This window comes from Dermacentor silvarum, chromosome 3 (assembly GCF_013339745.2).
Source record: "Dermacentor silvarum isolate Dsil-2018 chromosome 3, BIME_Dsil_1.4, whole genome shotgun sequence".
Lineage (NCBI taxonomy): Eukaryota > Metazoa > Arthropoda > Arachnida > Ixodida > Ixodidae > Dermacentor > Dermacentor silvarum.
In genome coordinates this window covers 202,033,460-202,045,986 of record NC_051156.1, presented here as the reverse complement: position 1 = coordinate 202,045,986, position 12,527 = coordinate 202,033,460, and the positions used below count along the sequence as shown (strand labels likewise).

The following is a 12,527-nucleotide window of genomic DNA, read 5'->3' as shown; positions in this document are numbered from 1 at the left end:
TACCCGGGTAACAAAGCAAGCCACGAAAGGCAAGAGGCCATTGACGTCACAAATTGGCAAGGGGACAAATGACTGCGGCGAACACTCGGGCATTGACACCTCCACGGGCGCATCAACAGCCCCCTCCTGAGATGACTCAAACAATCATGAAACCACAAGGGGCAGATTTCCTCTCCATGGAGATCTGTCCTATTTCCTGGACAATGGGCCTCTCCGCCGATTATATTGTCGTTACTCGGGAGGTTACTTAAGGCGGTCCTGGCTCCAGTGTTGCCAGGTTTGGCTATATATAGCCAAATTGGGCTACGGGAAAATTTTTTTGGCGTCGACTTGGACGAGTTGGCTATGTGGCTATATTTGGGCTACTGAAAATTTCCGACTTGGCTGTGTTTGGGCTATAAGTGGCGCCCTAATCCACACTCCAGAGGTGGCTCTGATCGGGTAGAAACAAATCTCTAAGGCTGTGTTTTAGCTGACTGAGCCGGCCGAGCGGCTGTGCGTGTGTGCGTGCGCGAAATGACCCCCCTTCCCCTTCCCTTCCCTCTCTGCGCCGTTGTCTGTGCAGGTGGCCTTGATCTTTGATGCACTTAAACTTGCATCCCGCTTGACCCTTATGCAACGGATCCCCTGGCATCGGGATGAACCTGGGAGTAGTGGGTTTTTCACAGTACACTGGCTATGCTCAGGAAGGGAGAGCAATAACACAGGGTCGGGGCCGTCGGGCGATCGTGGTACCGACATGAAAGAAGGGAAGGGAAGCATGGGTGGGTGACACGCCCCAGTGTGTTCATGGGCATGTCTAAATTCTGGGTGAAGTATCGCGCCGGGCACAGCTTTCGACCTACTCCACGTTTCTCGCACGAAGCTTTACTGCCATTTTTCTTCTCCTACCAGATGAATTTTTATTCATGCTTACATTCGAGATTCATTTCAATAGGTTGGACGTAAGATCGAATCCTCCTCAGAGATGAGAATCCAAACATAGGAAAGTGGGCCAAGTTTGCGGGAACATATAGACCGTTTTTTCATGGGCGCCGCCATTGCGTATGCAGTGGCGCCATCTATGGGCAGTTGGCATGCTGGCTTGGGCGAACGCCCGTGTTGTATGCTGTGGTATACGCTCGGTGGCAGTTTCTGGTGGATTTTTTCGCACTCGCTCGGTGTATTTATCATTAAATGGCGTCTTCTACGTGGGGAATGGTCTTGTGAGGCGTAGTGAAGGAATTTAAGTCTGAAGTAATTAAGCGGCTGGAGTAACTGCTGGTGTTAGGGCGGACGGAGCACCCAGCGCGAGGTGTGCGCGTTTGTTTGAGCTTACAATCAGCCTCGGATATCAGTTAGTATTTCTGAAAATTCGTTTCACGATTGTTACCTCACTGCAGCATTCTCCGCACTGTAATTATAAGCTCTGGTTTAGGTGCAACGAGTAGTTACGAAACATTTGACGATCCTAACAGCGTGGGTACTTTTCTGCTGGAGAATAAGTCGTGCTGTTTACTTGGACAAGCGTTCAAGTTGTTAAGTGTAAATAGACTGGGCGACTGCCTTGTTTACTGGGCAAAGTTTCCACCCACAAATAAAATGGTTTGGTTATTACTGCAATAACCGCATACCGTACAGTGTGAATCACACTTTTCGAGTGGTCGAACGACCAGCTGCAGACTGTGCGAGCGCCCGAGGCAGTACTAAATGTTGTTTGTTCTATGTAGCTTATGGTCGAAGTGGTCCAAGCATGCGGCACGACTATGCGGCGTCTTATTGCGTCGTTATCCCGTGTTCTGGTTTATTTTGTCGCAAAAGCAGGAGATATGAACTTTTGTTTTTCAGTCTCGTAAGTTGAATCATTTACGACGCATTCACCCACGTTACGGAAATTGTCCTTACAAATAGCTGTTGGATGCTCTTTATGCGATCCCCTTTGTGTATTCTGCCTTACAGGGCAATAAGGCAATGCCGATCTAAGCCCGAATCTTGTGCGTATCATGTTGGTTTGCCAACCGCAGTACTCACTGTGTTGAGCAAAGCCTTCGGCCTCTTGCAGGAGGCAAACGTAGACATAGTGATTTGAAGTCTACTAGACTTAAAACGCGTGAGAACGATGCCGGTGGCTGATGCAAATGTTTTACAACAACTCTTCTTCGAGTGAAAACCTATACATCCAACATAGTTGACAACACATACACACAGCGCGGCTGATGATGCGCGTCGCATTTTTGCACATCCAAGAGAAATTTCCGGATACTGTAGCTACTGCTGCACCTAAAGGATACACAGTGGTTGTTCGATGGCCTCGTAAGAACTGAGATCCCGTAAATTGCACTCAGGACTGGCTAAAACACCTCCGAATCATTCCGCAGCGCGCGACCGGCAACACATTCAAGCCGCGCCGGCTCGCACAAGCCAGAGAGGAGGAAAGGCTCGTCGCGCGCCCTTTCCTCCTCGCTCGATGAAAAGGTCTCTAAAACAGAATGGGAACAAGACCTCGAGCCAAAGGTGGGTTCTGGTGCTTTTACTTCTAGATGGTTTGCCCGTAACATCATGGATGCAGATACTCATTCTGCCAATATCGAAACATGTTTGCCACGGTGACATCAGTGCACCACGTCACGTGAACTTCACCCACCGTGTTAGCTTAGCTTGTGAGGTGTCGTGCTGCTGGATCGAGGACGCGGGTTTGATTCCCGGCCACGGCGGCCGCATTTCGATCAAGGCGAAATGCAGGAACACCCGTGTACTTAGATTTAGGTGTACGTTAAAGAAACCGAGGGGGCCAAAGCTAATCCGGAGTCCCCCACTGCGTCATGCCTACCAATCATATCGTGGTTTTGGCACGTAAAACCCCAGCAATTATTAGAGTTTAGAATAGGGGCCTCAAACGTATTGGTGCCCCAAAGAAATAGCGTCGAAGCCACTGCACATGCGCACAACGGAAACTGTGTTTGGGTTTTGCGTCGGGCACGCTATTTCATCGATTTAGCGGGAGCCCCAAAAGCTACCCTAAAAGCTTTGGTCAACAAACATGGTGGCGCCCATCGAAGCGACGGATCCAACCTAGCACAAAACTGGGCCGCGATTTTGTTCTTATGACTTATTCTACTCTAGTCTTATCATCCACCGCTCACGGCCGGCTGATCCCATTGAAAACGCGAGCGGACCGTCGCTCCGACAACTGACAAAGCGCGATAAGCGCGAAAAGGCATTATTACCGGAAAGGCATCGCTACAAAATACCGGCCCTGTGCTCGATTCGTGGTAACGCGTGAAGTTCGTAAGCTAGAAGTGATTGCGGTTATCGTTTTCTCTCATCTAACATATGTAATGAAGATTGATTCATTATATGCCGATGATTCCGAATTCAATGGTCGATTTCATGGCTCGTAGGCGTATCACGGATTGACATGGCTGGGTGAAGGTGTGTAAAGTTGGTTACTCAAAACTGAGCGCGACAAGTTGCATGTTGCTAATAGAATAAGTTATAAATTGTAATTAAAGGCGAGAACACGAAAGTGTAAATTACTTTTCTCATCATAAAATGGTATATTTTATTTTAATATTTATAACAGCTTTTCTTTGACGCCGTAGTGACGCTGAAAACGCAACACGCTATCCGCAAGCGCAAAACGCCTATTCCAAACTCTTAATTCCTGCATGCCCAACGCTAACACCTGCAAAGCACTTTGCGGGGCCCAAAACTTTAAGGGCCCCTATTCTAAAACGTTATTAACCATCAATATGGGTTGCTTTTAGGGGCGAAGCTCCTTATAGCGGCACCCGTTCGTCCCCGTCGTAGTAGGTAGCCACGTCTAGTTTTATAAATTGCTCAATAGATGGCGTTGTGTGTCCGTATATGTATGTATATCCATATATACATATATATGTATACGTATAGTATAACCGAAAGCCGACTTCCGCTTCCGGTTCCACTTCCGCTTCCGTTTCCACTTCCGGTTCCGCTTCCAGAAGCCAGCTTCCGGCTTCCGGAGAACGCTTCCGGCGTTTTATGAAGAAAAAAAATTCCGAAAGTTGTGTCCGTAGCGCGGAATCGAACCAGGGACCCCTCGCTTCCGAGCGCGCGGCGTTAGCCCACAACGCCACGAAGCGGACATGGACACACGCACCACGATGGCAATAAATACCCAACATTAACGAAAGGCCGCGTTTCTAGCGCGTTTCTAACGCGTTTGTGCTAGCGCGTTACGGCCCGTGTAAGAAGCTGGTGTAAGACGCTGTGGCCTGTCCGCCTTACCTTCAACGCGTTTCGAACGCGCTGCCCAAGGCGGTGGCAAGTCAAGTTCAAGTCGAGGAGCGTTTATGAATACGGGGGGTATACTCTCTCAGCAGTCATGTGATGGCGTCGGCAAACGCGGTGCACGTTCCGGCATGTGTAAATGGCTGCGTAAGACGCTGTGGCCGCTCCCCCTTACTAGAGAGTACTGCACGTTTCTAACGCGTTTGTGCTAGCGTCCCCTTAAGCGGGAGATCCGATGATTCCCTCCGGAGCTTCGCCCACTCATCATCATTCACCCCGTGGATATGCTGTGATTTTATTTGACAGTAACCGGTTTTCACAGCATTACCACTGTTATCAATTAAAAGCCGTCGCGGCTTTTACCATTATGAGTGAGTTAGTTTGGGACGTGCTCGTCGCAGAAAACGACTGCGCGCTTCTTACACTAGTGTGCCGGTTTGCGCAGTAATCTTTTAAGGCTCCGCATATATGGATTCAGACAGTGAGTGGCATCTGTTGCCTGTCCCTTTTCTTAACGCATGTTCTTGGCGTGCTAGAGACCTGAAATGGCGGCCAGGTTGATGTGATTGACACTACATGGGTAGTGTGTGTCCCAGCTAAACCGGGCCAAGCTGATTGAAAAACAAATACAAAAAAAAGAAAACAAGATAGGACGATCAGACAACGCGAGATATCATAACGCGAAAGACTTGTTTTAGCTCACCAAAAAAGAAGCTGTGGGCACGTCGCCGTCGCAGATCGCTGGACAGCTGAACTTCTACGCCGTAGGCATGAGATAACGTGAGAGATGAATGACGTTGAACATTATTTTGTGTTCACGACAGCTAAAAAGCAGAGTTCGCAGTTAATATTACTGTAAATAACTAAAAATAACTTAGTACTATTTGTCATAAAATAAAAACAATGATTTCGCCCTCTGCAGCGATTCGCTGGAACTTAGGAGCTTCCGGGTCCAACCAAAAAGTGGTCTGTGCAAGCATGATGTCGCTCTTGTTGATGTAAAGGGCCGACCGTCACGGCGGCAAGGACATTTTGTTACGACTGGTTGGGCAAAACAGGATTGCCGTAGTCGAATGCGAAAATGTATACACAAATAAAATTGGAAATAAAAATGGCTATATTTGGCTACGAAATATTTTGCACTTTTTTTCTGTTTGGCTACATTTGGGCTACAACTTCTCTAGCTTTTGGCTACGCCGCCTCGTCGGACCTGGCAACACTGCCTGGCTCCCGTGTTAACCAGAACCTCTCGGGACTCTGATCAAGTCACCAACTATGTATCAATGACGTAAGCCCAATTTATTCTCGTTTCTCATCATCATCATGCCCGCCTTGTTCGTCGTCTCCTGATTCCTGCGGTAAAACCCACTTCACCCGGTCCGGATCGCATCAAGTTGCTTGCGCTCTTCCTCCGGGCCCATGGCGCACATGAGCGAGAGGAATTGGGTCCAGGGGAGATGAGCGGGGAAATAACAGCTCGCTCGCTGCACCGTTTCCGATGCTGCCCAAGTGCCCCGGGACCCAGTACACACGCACGACCCTGCCGCGTGATCCCGACGAAGAGATATACGCATGCACTACAGAATTCAGTATGAACCCACTATCCGGCAAAAAAAGTACTTATTCGGCCTTCAGGGCGTCCAAGGAGTCGGTGCATGACTATCTAAAACTGTAGCCTTTTACACGCCCCGAAATCGCGCTGCAGCTGTCCTTTAAGTGCTACCAGAACGTCGTTAGCTGGCCAGACGACGATAGTAAAGAAACGACCCCGCGAACGCGGAATCGAATCCTGGGTGAGAACATGAGCGAAATGAATTTCGATTTCGCCCTATACAGTTCTTTAAACTGTTTCCTGCTGATTGCGATTACGACTTACACACCTACGTGATTTCAAGCGGGGGAATAGAATATGCTATAGCGCCGTTTAGTTGTACGTACCTGATAGTGAGGTCGTCGTTTTACTTTTCCTGCTCTTTCCTTTCTAGATCTCGGAGCCGCCCACCGCGATCCGCAACCCGCAGAGCGTGTACAACCTGATGTCACTCAAGATGCTCGAAAGCGCCATACCCGAGGTCAGTGCCGCATGGCGCTGTTGTTCTGCTCTTTTTTTTTTTTAATCAGCTTTATTGCACAACTGACGAAGTTGTCTACACAGTGTGTACGAAAATCCAAACATGCCTGTCGAAGCACCTCCTTTATAGTATGTAGGCGACGCTCACAGCATGGATAAGAAAGTCACGCGAAGCTTGAGGGCGGACGTACGGAATACATTGTGAATGAGTTCCACTGACAGGAGCATCAAACAGATAACGAATTAGAATTTCAGCAGCAACATCCTACTTTGAAATGTGCAGTCCGCTTCAGCCAGATGTGCGGCAAAACATTAGCTGATTTAAATTTAAAAAAAAACTCTCAACAAGTTGTCTATCTTTAAAGCGCGAGACATTCGAGTGGCGTGTATGCCTGAGTGTACGTTCGTATCAAATGTGCCGGAAATGTGCACGCTTGCGAGAGGTTGGCCTTGTTTCAAAGTTTATAGTTCTAGAACAAAATTAAACTTGACTCCAAGAGCAGTCGATCGACTCAGTTTCTAGTATGCTGGGTTAGATACCACTACTCTATAGTCTACAAGGCAGACTGCCAGGGCTTGTTTGTACGACATTTAACTGTTCACCTGCAGTGGTAGCCCAGTACTTATGACGTCACGCTACATAGCTCGAGGTCGCGGGTTCGGTCTCGGCCGTGGCGGCCGCATTTGGGCCGAAATGCAAAAACTTTGCTCGGGTACTTAGATTTCGGTGCACGTTAAAGAACCCTAGATGCTCAATATTAATCCGAAGTTTCCCACCACGGCATGCCTCATAATCAGATAGTGGTTTTGGCACGTAAAAACACTGAATTGTATTGTATTATATTGTAGATATTTGCCAAGATATTCACGTATGCCTCCTGTACTCCTCGATTACGCAATGCCTTTATGACTGCTGGTATCTCTACTGAATCAAATGCTTTTTCATAATCTATGAAAGCCATATAGAGAGGCTGATTGCACTCCGCAGATTTCTCTATTACCTGATTTATGACATGGATATGATCCATCGTAGAATATCCCTTCCTGAAGCCAGCCTGTTCGCTTGGTTGGTTGATGTCAAGTGTTGCCCTAATTCTATTGGAAGTTATCTTGGTGAATATTTTATACAATACTGAAAGCAAGCTAATGGGTCTATAATTCTTCAATTCTTTAACGTCTCCCTTTTTATGAAGGAGTATAATGTTGGCGTTCTTCCAGCTTTCTGGTACACTTGAAGTCGTGAGGCATTGCGTATAAGTGACCGCAAGCTTTTCAAGCATGATATCTCCTCCATCTGTGATTAAATCGACAGTCATTCCATCTTCTCCGGCAGTTTTTCCCCTGGTCATGTCTTTCAAGGCCCTTCTAACTTCATCGCTAGTTATATATAGAAGGAGCCTCTCTAGTATCCTGTTTATCATTACCTCGAATGAAAGTAGCTTGGCTGCTCTGGGGACTGTACAGGTCAGCATAGACTTCCGCTACTTTTACTGTGTTATCGAAGTTTTTGATATTACCCTGCTTATCTTTCAGTGCACACTTCTTTCCTTGTCCTATGCCAAGTTTTCTTCTCACTGATTTCATGCTGCGTCCATATTCTACTGCTTACTCAATCTTTTCCCATCATAATTTCGGATATCCCTTACTTTCTTCTTATTGATCAGTTTCGACAGTTCAGCGAATTCTATCTGGTCTCTCGAGTTCGACACTTTCATGTTTTTCCGTTTCTTTAGGCAAGGAGGCACAATCTCTCCAATGATATTCACTGCATGCTTAGAAGAAGTATTCAAGCTCTTAGACTGGGAAGGCTTAGGAGTGAGGATCAACGACGAATACCTCAGCAACCTTCGGTTTGCAGATGACATTGTCCTATTCAGCAATAATGGGATCGAATTACAGCAAATGATTGAGGACCTTAACCGAGAAAGTGTAAAAGTGGGCTTGAAGATTAATATGCAGAAGACAAAGATAATGTTCAATAGCCTGGCAAGGGAACAAGAATTCAGGATCGCCAGTCAGCGTCTAGAGTCTGTAAACGAGTACGTTTATCTAGGTCAATTACTCACAGGGGACCCTGATCATGAGAAGGAAATTTACAGAAAAATAAAATTGGGTTATGCATACGGCAGGCATTGCCAAATCCTGTTCTGGGAGCTATACTACTGTAGTCGAAAAGAAAAGTGTACAATGATTGCATTCTACCGGTGCTAACATATGGGGCAGAAACTTGGAGGTTAACAAAGAAGCTCGAGAACAAGTTAAGGACCGCACAAAAATCGATGGAACGAAAAATGTTAGGCCTAACGTTAAGAGACAGGGAGAGAGCGGTGTGGATCAGAGAACAAACGGGTATAACCGATATTCTAGTTGTCATTAAGCGAAAAAAAATGGAGCTGGGCAGGTCAGGTAATGCGTAGGATGGATAACCGGTGGACCATTAGAGTTACAGAATGGATACCAAGAGAAGGGAAGCGCAGTCGAGGACGGCAGAAAACTAGGTGGGGTGATGAAGTTAGGAAATTTGCAGGCGCAAGTTGGAATACGCTAGCGCAAGACAGGGGTAATTAAAGATTCCAGGGAGAGGCCTTCGTCCTGCAGTGGGCATAGATGTAGGCTCATGATGATGATGATGATGATGATATTATATTATATTGTATTGGACTATGGACTTACGACGGACCTTTTAAAAGTTGCACACACCGCCACTTCCGAAGAATACGCCCTGAAGGAGGAGCTGAATGGGCTACGAAACGTCGGGCTAATAAATTGCCTTATTTGGTTGGAGTCACTCTCCAAGTCCTAATTGTATTGTATTGTATTGTGGTGTACTGTATTGTATTGTGGTGTATTGTATTGTATTGTGGTAAGACCACCACGACTGGAAATCGGACGCGTGATAGGATGCTAACAAACAAAACAAAACAAAATAAAAACACGGTCATTCGGGCGCCGCTGCCGCAGATCCGCTGGGTGTATTTCCTGAACATCGTGCTGCGGGACGTGGGCGTGTCCCTCGACCTGGACGACCACGTGGTGGTGATGCACCCACTCTACCTCAAGCGGCTTTCACGGCTCCTCAAGGAAGTGTCGAGGCGAGTTGCATACACATGATGATGTATGGTGTTTAATGGCGCAAGGGCCAAGTATGGCCAAAGAGGCATACACATACATCTATACTATGGCCCAATGTGGCAGCGTATATTATAGCATACCACCAAGCGAGCCATAGCGAGTGTCAAAAAATCACGATGTCCTGCTTCCACGTGACCACCTTCGGCGTCATGTCGTCACGAAACAGTCACCTCGTTGAAAGCGAAACTTTGACTGGTTGTAAAAGAGCTATTACACTGAGGCTTTCTAGTATTTTTTTTTCTATGGTTCCAAGGTCTAGAACCACTTAACGCAACAACAACAAAATTGAGGAGATGAAAATATGTCACTATTCTTATAATGCTCACTGCAGGTAAATGTCAAACCGGGTTGACACGATGGAGTTACGATAACACTTCAGTCCACTGCCAGGAGATATAGGGCTAAATTATCCCAGTAATCTCTATTTAAACCTGTCCTGCGTCACTATGCGTGGCATGGTAGTCCGCTTCCAGGTGGTACTTATGGGAGATCTTTGTAGTGACCTTAATTGAGTGGCCAAACGGATCCGTTGTTGGAAACACATCATCAATATTCCGAAACGTTCCAAGTGTCACAGTTACGAAGACTCGGTGTGCACCAAGTGCAAGCGCCACATCAACTCACTCTCAGGCGACCTGCTGACCTCGGGAGGCGCGTTGTCTTCAGTTGGCGATTTCCTCAGCGACTAGGTCGCCTCCTGGGCGTAATTATTTGCACATAATGTCTCTCTGAGCTCTATTTATACAAAGCTCTCCTGAAGTACCACCGAAAAAGACCAAGAGGGCCAGAAACGTGCTGCGACGTCACTTAAGAGATTCCAGGACCAGCTCCACGTGGGCACGATGGATTGCAGCAGGGTCAGTAAAGCTATTGCATTGCGTTCGGAAATGAACAAGAACTTCACCTGGCGGCCTTCGTAGACCTTTAATGAAAAAGTTAACAAAACGTTGCGAAATCCGACTCCACAGTGACGTCATCGGTGACGTCAGTGATTGTTTGTTGGCGCTCCTTTACTATGGTGCGTCAATGAAGTCGTCAGTCTGTGCGCGAAATTGAGAGGGAAGTTCATCTCCTCAGACATCTCCACTGAAAAATCGTGGATATGTGTATATAGTTTCGAAAAAGCATTCCGCCGATGTATAGTGCGATTTGACTATTTCTTGTTTGGTCCTTCGAAGCAAAATAAGCATGCTGCACAGTTTGACATCACTAAGATGCGACGGCGCTGCAGTCATATTCCATTCGAGCAACAAAATCATTCACGCAGAAACTCCTCGGGGAGTTATCAGAGTATGCGTCAGCATTTGCGCCACTTGCTCATCTTCACGCAGCCCGGCGTCATTATCAATGCTATGACGGAAACTTTTGCAGAATCTGTATAACTCACACATACCTTTACACCACGCCTCATTATTGGGAGATGATCCGCTAGTGCCATTCACTGACTTGTTCAAGTTTTTAGATGAAGCCGGTTTTTTACATAGAATATAAGGTAACGCAACTTTCGCTACATTAACATTTCATTTCTTAATACCTTATGGCTGGCGCAGCCTGGCCTTTGTCGCTTTTGCGCCATTAAACCTGAATTAACTAACATTATCAATGTTATGAAACTTGATCCGGCCAGTACAAACGACAGCGCTTCGGCGGCACGCACTGGTGCGGAAGGCGACGCGAGGTGTTTTGATGACGCAAGCAAAGTACCGCACGTGGCGACGCCAGGTGCGCTGATGACGGTCCGATCATTATAAGTCGTTATCGCTATTTAGCGCCTTATCCATCCGCGTCGAACCACTATGAACCGTGATCAAAGGTACTCGGCGGCGGCGGCGTCTGGCACGGCCGCGCGGACCGTATCTTGAAAGCGATCTGCGATGCGGACAGAGAATGCCGACTGCTGATAGCTTCGCGCGTTCTCTTCTCGCCGCTTGCTTCACGTCGAAGAGAAACGCGCAGAGCCTATCTTGAAAGCGATCTGCGGAAGGGGCAGAGTGTGGCGTGTCCTGAGAGCTCCGTGAGCGCTGTGTTCTCGCCGCTTCCTTCGCGTTGAAGCGTGAGGCAGCACGAAGGTGAATTCACTCGCTGCCGCAGGCTCCATCTTGAAAGCGATCGTCTTACGGGACGGACGGACGGTTTCCCTCGCTGAGAAAGCATAGAAACGCTTACGCATTATAAAAAAAAAAAAGTTTCACGAACTTCTCTCCTCCTCACTCGGTTATCTATTTCCATTGCGCTAGCTCGGCTTCGCTGAAACCCTCTCCTTTTCTGCGGGCTCATCGCCTCTCGTCAGCCAATTAAATAAGAAAAACCTGTCAAAGATGGACACTGCTATTCGCTTGGAGACCAAACAAAAGTCATCTCTTATAAACGAGGTGAGCGTTTGATTGGGCTGCTAAAAAAAATTGTCGCAGTTTCATCCGAAAGGCGAAGCATCAATTGCGATAGCAAATTAGTAGAGAGCTATACGGAGTAAGGATAGTAGTTTTATCAGCTGTATAAACTTGGACATGCAGCAGCATAAGAAACGCGCAGAACTGTTGTCGACGCCGTCGGCGTTTTGCCCGCGTTCGCACTGAACGCGCGCGGCGTTTTTATATAAATATGCATTTGGTGCCTCAGCTAAACGTTGCCTTCCCTCCCTCTCTCCCTCCTGTCCCCCCACATGCTTTCGCGCGACGGAAAAAGTCGCGTTTGCTCTCTATATATGGAAAGGAGGAAAGAGACGCTTAATTCTGCAGCCCTTCAGGGAGCACGGCGCAGAAGGCGCGTTTGCTCTTCGACGTGCGTTCGCTCCCTGTGAAAGCGCGCGTGCCTCGCGCCCTTTCACTCGCACATACAGCGTCCCGAGCGCGACGACGATTTCATCGTCATTGGCGTCATACGGGACCTCACGGCGACGGCGACGGCGACGCCGGCGCCGACGGCAGAAATCCGCTTTGGAGTGTCCATATAATTGCTATCGCAATAAAACACCATGCGGGTCAATGCCGGGCATGAATGTTCCCGGCAGGCAAAATTTACAGACGTGGTCAAGTTTTCGTAAATTACCCTTGTTCGAAAAGGCGAAAAACGAAGT

General features: G+C 47.6%; 1 protein-coding gene across 1 annotated transcript in view; it reads left to right on the top strand.

The window, feature by feature from the left end:
• The window catches only part of LOC125944424 (neprilysin-1-like), a 29,474-nt gene extending 20,044 nt beyond the window's left edge, over window positions 1-9,430 (top strand). Inside the window, exons 8-9 of the mRNA XM_049664899.1 lie at window positions 6,234-6,320; window positions 9,281-9,430. Coding sequence (XP_049520856.1) covers window positions 6,234-6,320; window positions 9,281-9,430 — 237 coding nt within the window. The remainder of the gene's footprint in view (window positions 1-6,233; window positions 6,321-9,280) is intronic.
• Window positions 9,431-12,527: the final 3,097 nt, after the last annotated feature.